At 39.4% G+C, this 13,666-nt stretch overlaps 1 protein-coding gene across 1 annotated transcript in view; it reads left to right on the forward strand.

Annotated features, from left to right (window-relative positions):
- The first annotated feature begins 212 nt into the window (after positions 1-212).
- The window catches only part of PIK3C3 (phosphatidylinositol 3-kinase catalytic subunit type 3), a 185,243-nt gene continuing 171,789 nt past the window's right edge, over positions 213-13,666 (forward strand). Inside the window, exons 1-3 of the mRNA XM_042781733.1 lie at positions 213-280; positions 6,001-6,189; positions 12,172-12,315. Coding sequence (XP_042637667.1) covers positions 213-280; positions 6,001-6,189; positions 12,172-12,315 — 401 coding nt within the window. The remainder of the gene's footprint in view (positions 281-6,000; positions 6,190-12,171; positions 12,316-13,666) is intronic.

A 13,666-nucleotide genomic window follows, 5' to 3' on the forward strand; every position in this document is an offset into this window, starting at 1 on the left:
AAAAAGATGGCGAGCACCCACGACACATGCGCATGAGCCGTGCTTGGGCGGGGAGTTCCTTGGCGTCGGGTCACGCTCTGGGAGGTGATTTGCGGCGTTCTGGTCGAGGGGCGGAACCGGAAGCGCCCGTGTTGTTATGTTCAGCTGTTTCAGCTACTGCATCTGTCCTGTGTCGATTTCCTTCCTTAGGTGTTGATTTTGCTGTTATTGCCATGGGGGAATCGGAGAAGTTTCACTACATCTACAGTTGTGATCTGGACATCAACGTACAGCTCAAGATGTAAGCTTGCGGGGGCGCTGGGACGGGGACGCAGGGCTCTGCGGGTTGAGGAGAGAACATGGTGATTAGCCTGAACGCCGGGCCTACGGGCGATCGGGAAGGCAGTGGCCCGGAAAGCGACGAAAAGTGGAAGTGTGGAAAGGGGCTCTGGGAAATTTGAGGACGTAGTGTCTGTGCGAAAGGAAGCCGTAGGAATAAGCCTATACGTTTCCCGCTTTTTTCCAATCCTTCAAAGCATTTTGCTGTTCATGCAGTCTTTTGAAAGATTATTGCAGTTTCATTTTTAAGTGATGAATAAACCAAGGCTCAGTAAAGTCGTGATCTCACAGTTAAGAGAAAAAGCTTTACTTTAGAACGGGGCTGGAGAGCAGAATGGTGACTGCAGAACTTTACGGAGTTGCAGAGGCAGGCAGATCTTAGAGTTGAGGTAGAGATGCACGTGGGTGCAGCATTACAAGCTGGGGCGGTTATAGAGGCTTATGTTGAATCTGTGGGCAGTCAGGCATTGCCAAGCCAGAACAATGGGGAATGAGTAGAATTTGAGGGTCCAGAAGGACATGCAAAGGGACTTGCAGAGGGAGAAGGAAGACATGAGAAGAGTTCTACAGGAAAACCTTGGGACACTATCTCAACATGCCAAAGACATGGCATGTTGAGATGAGAATAATAGAACTGAGATTGGGGCATGAGTAGGATCAAGTTGAAAACTGTGTGTATTTTAAGGTGCTGTTATGTTGTTCTTGTTAGGTACCATCAAGTTGGTTCTGACTCAGTGAACTGTGTGATAGAGTAGAAGTGTCTCATAGGATTTTCTAAGCTGTAATCTTTATGGGAGCAGATCGCCAAGTCTTTCTCCCTCTGAGCCGCTGGGTAGGTTTGAATATGCCACCATTTTTTTTTTTTTTTTTGCAGCTGAGTTCTTAACCATTGCACCACCAGGGCTCGTTGGAGGTGTTATAAAAATCTTTTTTTTTTTTTTTTAATTTATTGTGGTAAAATATATGTAACAAAAATATTGCCACATTAAACATTTTTATGTGTACAGTGACATTAATTGCATTCATCATTGTGCGTCCATCACCAGTATTTCCAAGCTTTCATCACCCCGGAAACTTGGTATCCCTTAAGCAATAACACCCTGTTCTCCCTTTCCCCTCACCTTTGGTATCCACTAACAAATTTTGTCTTCATGCATTTGCCTATTCTATATAGTTCATAGAAGCAGGATAACCCAACATTTGTCTTTTTATGTCCGACTTACTTTACTTAATAGAAATATTTTCATCTGTCAAAACTATCACAAATTATTAACCATAGCATCATTCATAATAAACATTTACTGCATATGTTCAAATTTAAATAGACAAAAGCCTAGCCTGTGGTATGTAATACATACATTTTTCTCTGTTTCTGATACGTTTTTGCAGTTTCAGATGCACTTTGGAACGATTGTGTTAGTTTCAGTATTAAAAGCTTAACTTTAAGCTCTGACATGTCCTTTACCATTCATTTTGAGGTGTTGGTAAAAAATAATATGACAGCAACCAAACTGTGCCTTTGTATAATTCTGTACATGACATTATATTCCTGCAACATACACAACTAGATGCCTATACAGGACCTGCATTGCCGTCATCTGGAAAAGGCCTTTCCTTCAGTCTTTGTTCTTTCCCTATATTCTTGGTTATGTAAGTACTTTTTTGTTTTGAAACATTTGAACATTAAGAGAAAGATTTTTAAAAAATCCAAAAAAGGAGTGCATTATTAACACACATGCCCACAGCTTGAGTGTTTTGGGCTAAGGAGAAAGTATTAATCCGAGACATGGCAAAATTTGATAGTAATTAATTTCTGAGACTGCCAATGTTAGGATATATTTTTTCTTTTTTTGAGTGAGGTATGGAAATTTCCATTTAAAATCATTTGATTAGAGAATAGTGTAGTATTCTTGTCTATGTATTCTCCCTGGGCCTTTTTACCTGTTTCTATGTTTTTAATAGCATCTTGTCTATTTTCTTAACTCTGTAATTAAACATCAGACTACTCACCGGATATGGTCACTCTGGATGTCCCAAAGCACTGTAAAAGTAACTTGTCCCAAATGGAATATGTATTAGCTTTCCTCTCTGACTTTGATCTTTCTGTAGTCTTTTACTCTATTTTCTGATTGTTTGCATCAAGTTGGTTAAGACAGAAAACAGGGAAAACTTACCAACTGTGATCAGTCACCACATTGAGTAAATGTACCTATTAATTCTCTTTGATGCGTGGCCCTTTTTTCTACCTCACTTCCCCAGCTTTATATGTTTTTCATTTTGACTGAAAATCTTCTAACTGGTCTTCTTGTTTCAATCCCAGTCTAGTCCTTACACTACTGTCAAAAGTGTAATAAAAAGAAACCTGATTATGTTACCCTCTCAAATAATTCAAGGAGCTCTGGGAGTACAGTGCCTAAGGCATCTGAATACTAACCAGAAGGTTGGTGGTTCAAACCCACAAGCCACTCCATGGAATCAAGATTGGGCAATCTACTTCTGTAAAGATTTATCACCTCAGAAACCCCGTGGGGGTTGCTATGAGTTGGAATCGACTCGATGGCAGTGGGTTTTTTGGTTCTCAAATAATTCAATGAACAGGTTTTTTTTTTTTTTTTTAAATAGTATTTACATCTTGCCAGGTTTCATACTGAATTTGATGGCTACTTAGCTTCGTTGCCCAGTCCCTACTTTTCACTCTCATCTCTAGCTGCTTCTCCAAATGACTTAGCTATAACCTCTAGTTGTATCAAACAGCTTAGACTTCCTCAGACACATCATCTTCTCTCTTAGGTTTTGTGCATATTGTTCTTTCTCTCTGGGATGATGCCCTGTCTCTTTTGTTCCCATGTGTTCTGTATTGTTCAGGCTCATTTCAGTCTTCTGTCTGGGTGCTCCATCTCTGCCCTCATGCCAGTGATACATGCTGCAGGGACTCTGATGTATCTTGCTAGAGTAGGAAAAACAAAACAAAAAAAAATTACCTTTGGCTTCTGCTTGTTTCTAAATAGAATTTATTTTTCACAGCAGTTTAGAAAAGTTGATTTAGAAAAATTGAGCAAAAAGTCCAGAGTTCCTGTTTATTCCTGGCTCTTTGTACATTGTGTCCACTACTAATGTTTTGCATTCTTGTGATATGTTTGTTATAATTGATAAACTAATGTTGATGCATTATTCTTAAAGTCTATCATTTACATGATGGCCCTCTCTTTGTGTTGTATAACCCTTTGCTGTTGTGTTGATTCAGACTCATAGTGACCGTATAGGACAGAGGAGAACTCCCCTTCTTCTCACCTACTTTGGTCACGTTGTAAGAAGGGACTATTCCCTGGAGAAAGAGATCATGCTGGGTAAAGTGGAGGGTCAATGAAAAAATGGGAAGCCCCTTAAGAAGATGGGTTGACCCAGTGGCTGCAATGATGGGCTCAGGTATAGCAACATCATGCGTCTTGCACAGGACCAGGCAGTGTTTCATTCTGCTGTATATAGGGTTGCTGTGAGTCAGAGACCACTCTGTGGCACCTAACAATGGCACCTAACAATAACAGTAACAACAACATAGTGGAGTGGCTGGTGAGTTTGAACTGCTGACCTTTCAGTCAGCAGCCATTTGTTTAACTACTGTGCCACCAGGGCTCCTTTGTATCGTATTGTTGTTGTTATGTGCCGTCGAGTCGGCCCCGACTCATAGCGACCCCTCCTTGGATTTCCGAGGCAGTATCACTACGGAAGTAGGATTGCCCAACCTTCCTTCCGAGGAGTGGCTGGTGGGTTTGAACCGCCAGCCGTCTGGTTAGCAGGCAAGTGTCTTAGCCACTATGCTACCAGAGCTCCCTTGTATCGTATAGTCCTGTGGATTTTGACAAATACTAATGCCATATGTCCACTGTTACAGTATTATCATACATAGTAGTTTCACTGCCCTCAAAATGCCTTATTTCATTTTGGCTTTTATTGTTAGCTCTGTTATTTATTTTGTGATCTTAAATAATGAGCTTGATAGCTGAGCCTCAACTTCCTTATTTTAAAATGCATGTGATTGAAATTAAGTAAGAAAGAGTAGGTAAAAAGCCTGGCACAATATCTGACATAATCTTGATACTTAAGAAATGTTACCGTTTTAGTATCCTGTTGCCAAAGGGAGAGTGGGCTGCATCTTCTGACCTCCTCTAACTGCACAAGAGGAAGACAGAATCACCATCAGTAGCCCAAGGCTTATTCCTGTGAGGCCAGACATGCTGCCTCCCTCTAGCCCTTTCACCAACCCAGACACCAACCATTCCTCCCACAGCAACCACCACCTCTCTACTGGGTTTGATAATTCGCTGCAGTGGCCACACAGAACGCACAGATTATGGGTTATAGGGAAGCAACAGGCTACAATTCAAGTTCAGAAGTGCACTCAGTCTCTCGTAGCCAGCCATCTCACTTAGCAGCTGGCAAGCTCAGTAGTACATCGCTCTCTCAGCAGTGCACGTCTCTTACGTTTCTCTCTCAGCAGTGCATGTCTCTAGCATCTCTCTCAGCAGTGTGTGTCTCTTGCCTCTCTCTCTCTTTCAGCAGTGTGTCTCTCTTATGTCTCTCAGGAGTGAGTTTCTCTCAGAAGCAAGTTTCTCTCGGCTGCACATCTTAGCCAACAGTCAGAGAGACTCCTTCTGCCTCTAGGAGAGCTTCTTTTGAGCCTGCCAGAGTGGCCCAAACCAACCAATCCCAGCATCAGAGTTCTGCATGCCTGAGAGAGAGTGAACTTCCCAAAAGTGACTTTGTGCCATTCACAACAGAAATACCCCAGGTGGATAACTTTAACAATCAGGAGCTACTCAGCTGCCCATAGCAAATTCCACCACGGAGTTTACAAAGACTTATGGCTAGAAAAGCCACACTATGTAATTTACTACACCACACCTTTGCATATGTTTTATAATTCATAACAGTATACTTTTTAATTTAAATAAATGGTCAGGTAATACATATATATAGTAACAGACTAAAAGAATACAAAAAGAATATGCAGTGAAAAGTAATTTTTTCTCCCCAGAATCAATAAGATTTAACATTAGCTTGTAACATGGTATTACTTATTTTGTCTTTTATTTTTTATCCTTTGTGCCCAGGATAGGAGGTGTGGTGCTACAGTGGGTAGTGTTTGGCTACTAACAAAAGGGTCAGTGGTTTGAAACCACCAACTGCGCCACAGGAAAAAGATATGGCAGTTTGCTTCCATAAAAGATTTATAGCCTTGACACTCTGTGGGGCAGCTCTCCTCTGTTCTGTAATGTCACTGTGAGCTGGAATTGACTTGATAGCTTCTGGGTGTAGTTTTTGGTTTCATACCTAGCACAGTAAATGAATATTAAAAGAATAAATGAATAAGTAGTCAACCTAAGTACATAAAATGACATGAATGACTGGAAAGCTGGTGACTTCTAAAAGGGAGATCAAGAGTTAGTGGTAAAGTTTAAAATTGAGAAGCCTAAAAATAGAGAAATATGTTAAAGACGATAGATACCATCTTGGCTTTATTAGGATTTTAAGAGACCTTGATTAGATGTAAGAGTAACTTGAATTTCACATACAAAAAAGTTATTTAGCTAGCATTCTATACTTTTCTGAATATTTGCTGTGCATATGTGTGTATAAAAATTCAAAAGAAAAATATCTAAAACATTGTTCTTATGTTTCCAGAGGAAGTTTGGAGGGGAAGAGAGAACAAAAGAGCTATAAAGCTGTCCTGGAAGACCCAATGTTGAAGTTTTCAGGACTATACCAAGAGACGTGTTCTGATCTGTATGTTACTTGTCAAGTTTTTACAGAAGGGAAGCCTCTGGCCTTGCCAGTGAGAACATCCTACAAGGCATTTAGTACAAGATGGAAGTAAGTTATTTTCTTGTGTATGCTGGATTCCATATTGTGCTTGTATTTGCTTATAAATGTTGCAGATATAATTTAGTCAGGATTACAGAGGAATTTCTTAATACTGCTAAGCATTGCACAAGGAACCCTGGTAGCATAGCGGTTGGCATTTGCGAATTCAAACCCACCAGTGGCTGTGTGGGAGAAATGAGCTGGCAATTTGCTCCCGTAAAGATTACAGCCTAGAAACCTGTAGAGCAGTTCTCCTGTCATATAGGGTCTCTATGAGTTGCAATCAACTCTGTGGCATACAACAACAGTAATTATTGAATGGATAGTTTAAATTAAAGCAGTGACATACTCAAAAAACATTTTATATCAGTAATACAATTGAAATGAAGTTGCATTTATGTTTATATTCAGTATATTGACATATTTTGATAAACAGTTTATTGATTTACAAAATGACCAAAAATACATCCATAGCACCTTTCGGTTTTCTACCATTCTGTGCCCTTGAACATATAAAATATTTTTGGATAGTCTAAGGTGTTACCCAGCCAGATGTTTGAAGCACAGAATTTTTTACCTGCAAAATAATTTTATTAAAAAAAAAAGCTCTTCTTCCAAAGCCCAGTGTGTAAAAGAAATAAAAATGGGCTTGCTGTGATTGAAGAGGTTTTGGGGACCCAGTGTTGGATAGCAAAGGGTTTGAGGTGAATGCTCAGTTGGGCATGTTACTGTCTCTCAGTCATTAACGGATAGAACATAGAGGTGAGCAATTTCACAGTTGCTTTTGGATGTTATTTCTAGTTTCTCTTCAACTTTATTGTTTATTTTGTGCCACCAAGTTGATTATGACTGGTAGTCACTCCATGGGACAGAGTAGAACTGCCCCATAGTGTGTCCTCAGCTGTCATCTTTAAGGAAGCAGATCGCCAGGTATTTTTCTCCTGCAGAGCCTTGTCTGGTTAGCCACAAAGCCTGCATTACTGCGTCAACAGGGCTCATTCTCTTTAACTTTAGCTGTGTTAATTGACCTCTGAGTGATTGGATTATTTGCAAAGATGACATTGCTTAGTGTTTCCTTTTCAAGCTCACCTACCGTGTGCACAGTACTTAAATTTAATTATTATTTTTTTAAAAAAACTTGATAGTAGAAAAGCATTTAATGACTTTTTCAATTCTTGAAATTGATAGCAACCTTTAATTTTCCTTGAATTCATAAGGTGTAAATATACTCAATAATTTGTCATTTATAATTTGAAAAATTCTGTTCTGTTTCTCACTGGTGCAGATGTATTTAACATAAATGGGGACATTGCCCTTTGAGAGTATTTTTGAGTAAATAGAAGCTTTTTTTTTCCTAATGATTCAATACTTCTGTTGAGTATTAATTTTTTGTGTCATTTGAATATTATTTTGGGATTATAAAAGCCATCTGCTCTTTAAAGGAGTTGTAATTATGTGAATCCAATGGTATAGATGCAGCAGAAAATCTGCAAAGAGGAATTGTTGTTCCTAGGTGTTCTTGAGTTGGTTCCAATCCATAGCAACTATTTGTACAATAGAACTTAACACAGGCCTGTCCTGCACCATGCTCGCAACCATTCCTGTGTTAGAGCCCATTGTTGCAATCACTGTGCCAATACATCTTGTTCAGTGTCTTCCTCTTTTTTCCAGATTACTTTACTAAATGTGATAGCCTTCTCCAGACACTGGTCCCTCCTGATAACATGTTCAAAGTACATGAGAAAAAGTCTCACCATCCTTGCTTCTAAGGAACATCTGGCTGTACTTTTTTCTAAAACAGATCTGTTCATTCTTCTAGCAATCCATGGTATATTTCGTATTCTACGCCAACACCACAGTTCAAAGGTATTCATTCTTCTATAGTCTTCCTTATTTTTGGTACAGCTTTCACATGCATATGAGGCTGTTGAAAATACTGTGGCTTGGAACAGGCACACCTTAGTTTTCAAAGTGACATCTTTGCTCTTCAACACTTTAAAGAGGTTTTGTGCAGCATATTTGCCAGTGCAATATATTGTCTGATTTCTTGATTGCTGCTTCCATGGGCATTGATTGTGGATCCAAGTAAAATGAAATCTCTGAAAACTTCAATCTTTTTTCCATTGATTGTGATGCTGCTTGTTGGTCTAGTCGTGAGGATTTTTGTTTCCTTTATGTTGAAGGGTAATCATGTTGAAGGCTGTAGTTTTTGACCTTCATCAATAAGTGCTTCAGGTCTTCTTCACTTACAGCAAGCAAGGTTGTATCATCCACATACTCCAGGTTGTTAATGAGTCTTCCTTCAACCTCGATGCTGCATTCCTCTTTATATAGCCCAGTTTCTGGAATAATTTGCTTAACATCCAGATTCAAAAAGTATGGTAAAAGGATATAACCTTAAGCACACGTCTTCTGATTTTAAGTCATACGGTGTGCTTTGTTCAGTTTGAACGACTGCCTCTGTATTTTATATTCATGTTCCACATGAGCACAGTTAAGTGTTCTGGAATTCCTATTCTTCAGTGTTATCCATAATTTGTTATATTCCACACTGTCAAATATGTTTGCATAGTCAATAAAACACAGATAAACATCTTTTTGGTATTCTCTACTTTCTGTCAAGATCCATCTGACATAAGCAGTGACCCCTTATTGCATCTCCTCTTTTGAATCTGGCTTGAATTTCTGGCAGTTCCTGACAATATACAGCTGCAGCCATTTTTTAATTATCTTCAGCAAATCTTTACTTGCTTGTGATCTTAAAGATATTGTTTGATAATTTCCACATTCTGTTGTATCAGCTTTCTTAGTAATGGGCACAAATATGAGTCTGTCCCAGTCAGTTGGCCAAGTAACAATCTTCCAAGTTTCTTGGCATAGACAAGTGAGTGCTTCCAGCATTGTATCCACTTGTTGAAACATCTCAATTGGTATCCCATCAATTATTGGAGTTTTGTTTTTTTGTTGAAGCTTTCAGTGTAGCTTGGACTTCTTCCTTCATTATCATTGGTTCTTGCTCATATGCTGCCTCCTGGAATGGTGAAACATCGACCAATTCTCTTTGATATAATAACCCTGTTTTTCTTTCTTTCTTTGCTTGATGTTCCTGTGTCTTTCAATATTTTGCCCATAGAACCTTTCAGGATTGCAGCTTGAGCCTTGAATTTTTTCTTCAGGTCGTTTAGTGTGGGAAGTGGCCATTGTGTGCTTCTTCTGTCTGACTGGATAACCCCAGTTCTTTCCCATTTCATTATAACGTTTTGTCTTTTTCAGCTGCCCTTCCCAGTCTTCTCGTTAGCTCTTTTACTACATTTTTTTTTTTCCTGTTCGCTTGAGCTACTTGATGTTCAAGAGCTAGTTCCAGTCTCTCTTCACATCAATTTTAGGTTTTTCTTTCCCTCCTGTCTATTTAATGACCTTTTGCTTTCTTCAAGTATGATGGACTTCATGTCATCTGACATCTTGTCTGGCGTTCAGTCATTAATGTTTGGTGTATCAAATCTGTTCTTGAGATGGTCTCTAAATTCATGTGGGATGTATTTAAGGTCATACTTTGTCTCTTATTGTTGTTTGTTGTTATGTGCTGTTGAGTTGGCCCCGACTCATAGCGACCCCTCCTTGGGTTGCCAAGGCAGCATCACTACGGAAGTAGATTGCCCAACCTTCCTTCAGAGGAGTGGCTGATGGATTTGACCTGCCAGCCGTCTGGTTAGCAGTCAAGTGCCTTAGACACTATGCTACCAGAGCTCCTTTGTCTCTCATAGACTTGTTTTAATTTTCTTCAGCTTTACTTTGAACTTGCATATGAGCAGTTGATGGTCTGTTGGGCATTTGGCCCCTGGCCTCGTTCTGGCTGTCAGTATTGAGCTTTTTCCTTGGCTCTTTCTACAGATGTAGTCAGTTTGATTCCTGTGTATTTCACATGGCAACATCCATGTGTATAGTCACCATTTATGTTGTTGACAAAAGGTTTTTACTATGAATAGTTTGTTGGTCTTACAAAATCCTATCATGTGATTTCCAGCATCATTGCTGTCATCAAGGACGTATTTTCCAACTACTGATTCTTCTTTGTTTCCAACTCTCACATTCCAATTACCAGTAGTTATCAGTGCATCTTGATTGCACATTTGATCAATTTAAGACTGCAGAAGTTGGTAAAAATCTTCAATTTCTTCACCTTTGGCATTATTGGTTAGTGCATAAATTGAACAATAGTTGTATTAAGTGGTTTTACTTATATATTTGTGTAGATATTGTCCTATCACTGACAGCATTGTACTTCAGGATAGATCTTGAAATGCTCTTTTTGGCAATGAATATGACATCATGTTTTTTCTTTCTATCTATTGTATTCAGAATGGCCACTATGAGTCCATTTCAACTCGCTAATTCCTAGGATATCTATCGTCAAGCTTTCCATTCATTTTTTTACAACTTCCGGTTTTCCTTTATACATTCCACATTCTAAATTCTGATGAATGTTTGCAGCTATTTTTCTTCATTTTGAGTTGTGCCTCATCAGCAAATGAAGGTCTCAAAAGTTTTACTCCATCCCATCATTAAGGTTGACTCCACTTTGGGAAGGCAGCTCTTCTGTAGTTGTATTTTCAGTGCCATGCATCCTGAAGGGCTCATATTCCATACGTAGACAGTGTTCTTTTGCTATTCATAAGGTTTATGGTGGCCAGTTTTTTTTTTTTTTAAATACATCATCAGGTCCTTCTAGTCTCTCTTCCTTTGGAAGCTCTGCTGAGACCTATCACCATGGTAACCCTGCTGGTATTTGAAATACCTTTGGCATGGTTTCCAGTATCACAGCAACATGTAAGCCACCACAGTACAGGCAAACTGATAGACGAGTGATGGCAAAGATGAATTGTTGTTGTTGTTATGTGCTGTTGAGTCGGCCCCAACTCACAGCAACCCGTCCTTGAGTTTCCAGGGCAGTATCACTATGGAAGTAGATTGTCCAGTCTTCCTTCTGAGGAGCGGCTGATGGGTTTGAACCTCCAGCCTTCTGGGTAGCAGTCAAGTGCCTTAGGCACTATGCTACCAGAGCTCCTGGAAAGATGAATAGAGAGTTAAAAGATCTGTGCTATCATTATTGTGTTATTACAAACCAAAACCAGACTCATTGCTGTCGAGTTGATCCTGATTCATAGCTACCCTTTCTTGGGTTTCCAAAGTGGTATCTCTACAGAAGTAGATTGCCCAGTCTTCCTTCCGAAGAGTGGCAGGTGGGTTTGAACCGCCAGCCTTCTGGTTAGCAGTCAAATGCCTTAGGCACTAAGCCACCAGAGCTCCCTATTCTGTTATTGAAAACAAACAATTCTTTAGTGAGATTATGTATGCAACCATGCTTTGCATAATTAGTATTAATGAATAACTTTAGGAACAGAAAAACCTATGTGAAAAAAAGTCACAGGTCTATCTAGAAAAATCTGGTTACTTCTTCATGTTAGGAAAGTAGTAGATAGTCTACTTCAGCCTTTGTATGGTTTTGTTATTTTTTTCTCTCCCTGCTTTATTGAAGCACCGCTGTGTATTACAGGACCAAATTATCCTCACCAGGGTTTGAGAGTAATATAAATAATTCTGATTTTCTTCCTTTATAGTATAAACTTATATTCTGGAGATTGCTTAAATAAAATCACAGTTGGATTCATAAAATTCTAATATGTTTAAATGTTTTTCTAAATTTTTGTTACCCATTATCACAATACCTTGTGTCTTAGTGATATTGTCTGGGTTTCTTGATTAAAGGTGTTACTAGTGTTTTCGTTCATGTGCTCTTATTTTTAAATTTTTTTTAATGTGTTCTATACTTAAAATTGAAGTTGATTATATGAACACTAAGGTGGTTGCCATATCATTTCTTAAAGTATTAATCTAATCTTGGATCCTTTTTCTTGACCAAAACTTCTCATATGGTTTGTCAATTTGAAAAAAAGTTATATATGTCTGATTATGTTGACTTTACTTTCTCAGCTGGAATGAATGGCTAAAATTACCTGTGAAGTACCCTGACCTGCCCAGGAATGCCCAAGTAGCCCTGACCATATGGGATGTATATGGACCAGGAAAAGCAGTGCCTGTGGGAGGAACCACAGTTTCACTCTTCGGAAAATATGGGTAAGAGTTCTACTCTTCTGATGTAGGAGAATGTTTTAGTGTTGTGGTGCTTTACTTTTCAGGAGTCCTTTCGTAGTTTATGCCTAGTCTAGGTGCTAGGAAGTAGAGTTTAGTTTGGTACATATGATGGGTTCATTCCTGAGACTGAATTTGATACTACTAAAAAAATCAAATCCTACATTTCTAATAGCACATATTTCAGTCAGTCCAAATAAATTTATTATCATGTCTGTTTGTCTTCCGTTCTAACATCAGCACATTGTAGGACTTCTTCCTTTGGCCCTGACCATTACAAGTTTGGCAAGATCTCACAAGTTACAAGGCACAGTTCTCTAGACTAAGTCTGCCCAAAACCTCAGATGCCAGCCACAAATTTGGAGTTCCCATGACATCATCACTTCTGACCTTTGTTGTTGTTTGGTGCCATTGAGTTGGCTCTGATACATAGTGACCCTTCGTACAACAAAACGAACCACTGTCTGGTTGTGCAGCATCCTCACAATCCTTGCTATACCTGAGCCCTATGTTGCAGCCACTGGGTCAGTCCATCTAGTTGAGCATCTTCCACTTTTTCTCTGACCCTCCACTTTACCGAACATGATACCATGTCATCCCACAATCCATCTGGTGTTTGGTCATTGGTGTTCATGAGTCAAATCTCTTCTTCAGATAGTCTCTAAATTCAGGTGGGATGTAATCAAGGTCAAATTTTTTGTCTTTCGTGGATTTGTTTTAACTGTCTTCAGCGTCAGCTTGAGCTTGCGTATGAGCAATTGATGGTCTGTTCCACAGTCAGATCCTGGCTTCATTTTGGCTAAAGATATGGAGCTTCTCCATTGCCTCTTTCCACGGATATAGTCCTGTGTGTTCCGTCTGGCAAGGTCCATGTGTATAGCCACCATTTTTATTGTGAAAAAGTTATTTGCAACGAGTAGGTCGTTGGTCTTGCAAAATTCTATCATGTGATCTCTGGCATCATTTCTGTCACCAGGGCCATATTTTCCAACTAGTAGTGATTCTTCTTTGTTTCTAACTTATGCATTTCAGTCACCCATAGTATTTAGTATGTCTTGATTGTGTGCTTGGTCAATTTCAGACTGCAGAAGTTAGAAAAATCTTAAGTTTCCTAGTTTTGGCTTTAGCGGTTTGTGTGTAAATTTGAATAATAGTAGTATTAACTGTCTTCCTCATGTTGTTGTTGTTGTTATGTGCCGTCGAGTCGGCCCCGACTCATAGCGACCCCTCCTTGGGTTTCCGAGGCAGTATCACTACAGAAGTAGATTGCCCAATCTTCCTTCCGAGGAGTGGCTGGTGGGTTTGAACCGCCAGCCTTCTGGTGAGCAGTCAAGTG

Source organism: Orycteropus afer, unplaced genomic scaffold (genome assembly GCF_000298275.1).
Source record: "Orycteropus afer afer isolate SDZICR_OR568_19922 unplaced genomic scaffold, OryAfe1.0 scaffold00161, whole genome shotgun sequence".
NCBI lineage: Eukaryota > Metazoa > Chordata > Mammalia > Tubulidentata > Orycteropodidae > Orycteropus > Orycteropus afer.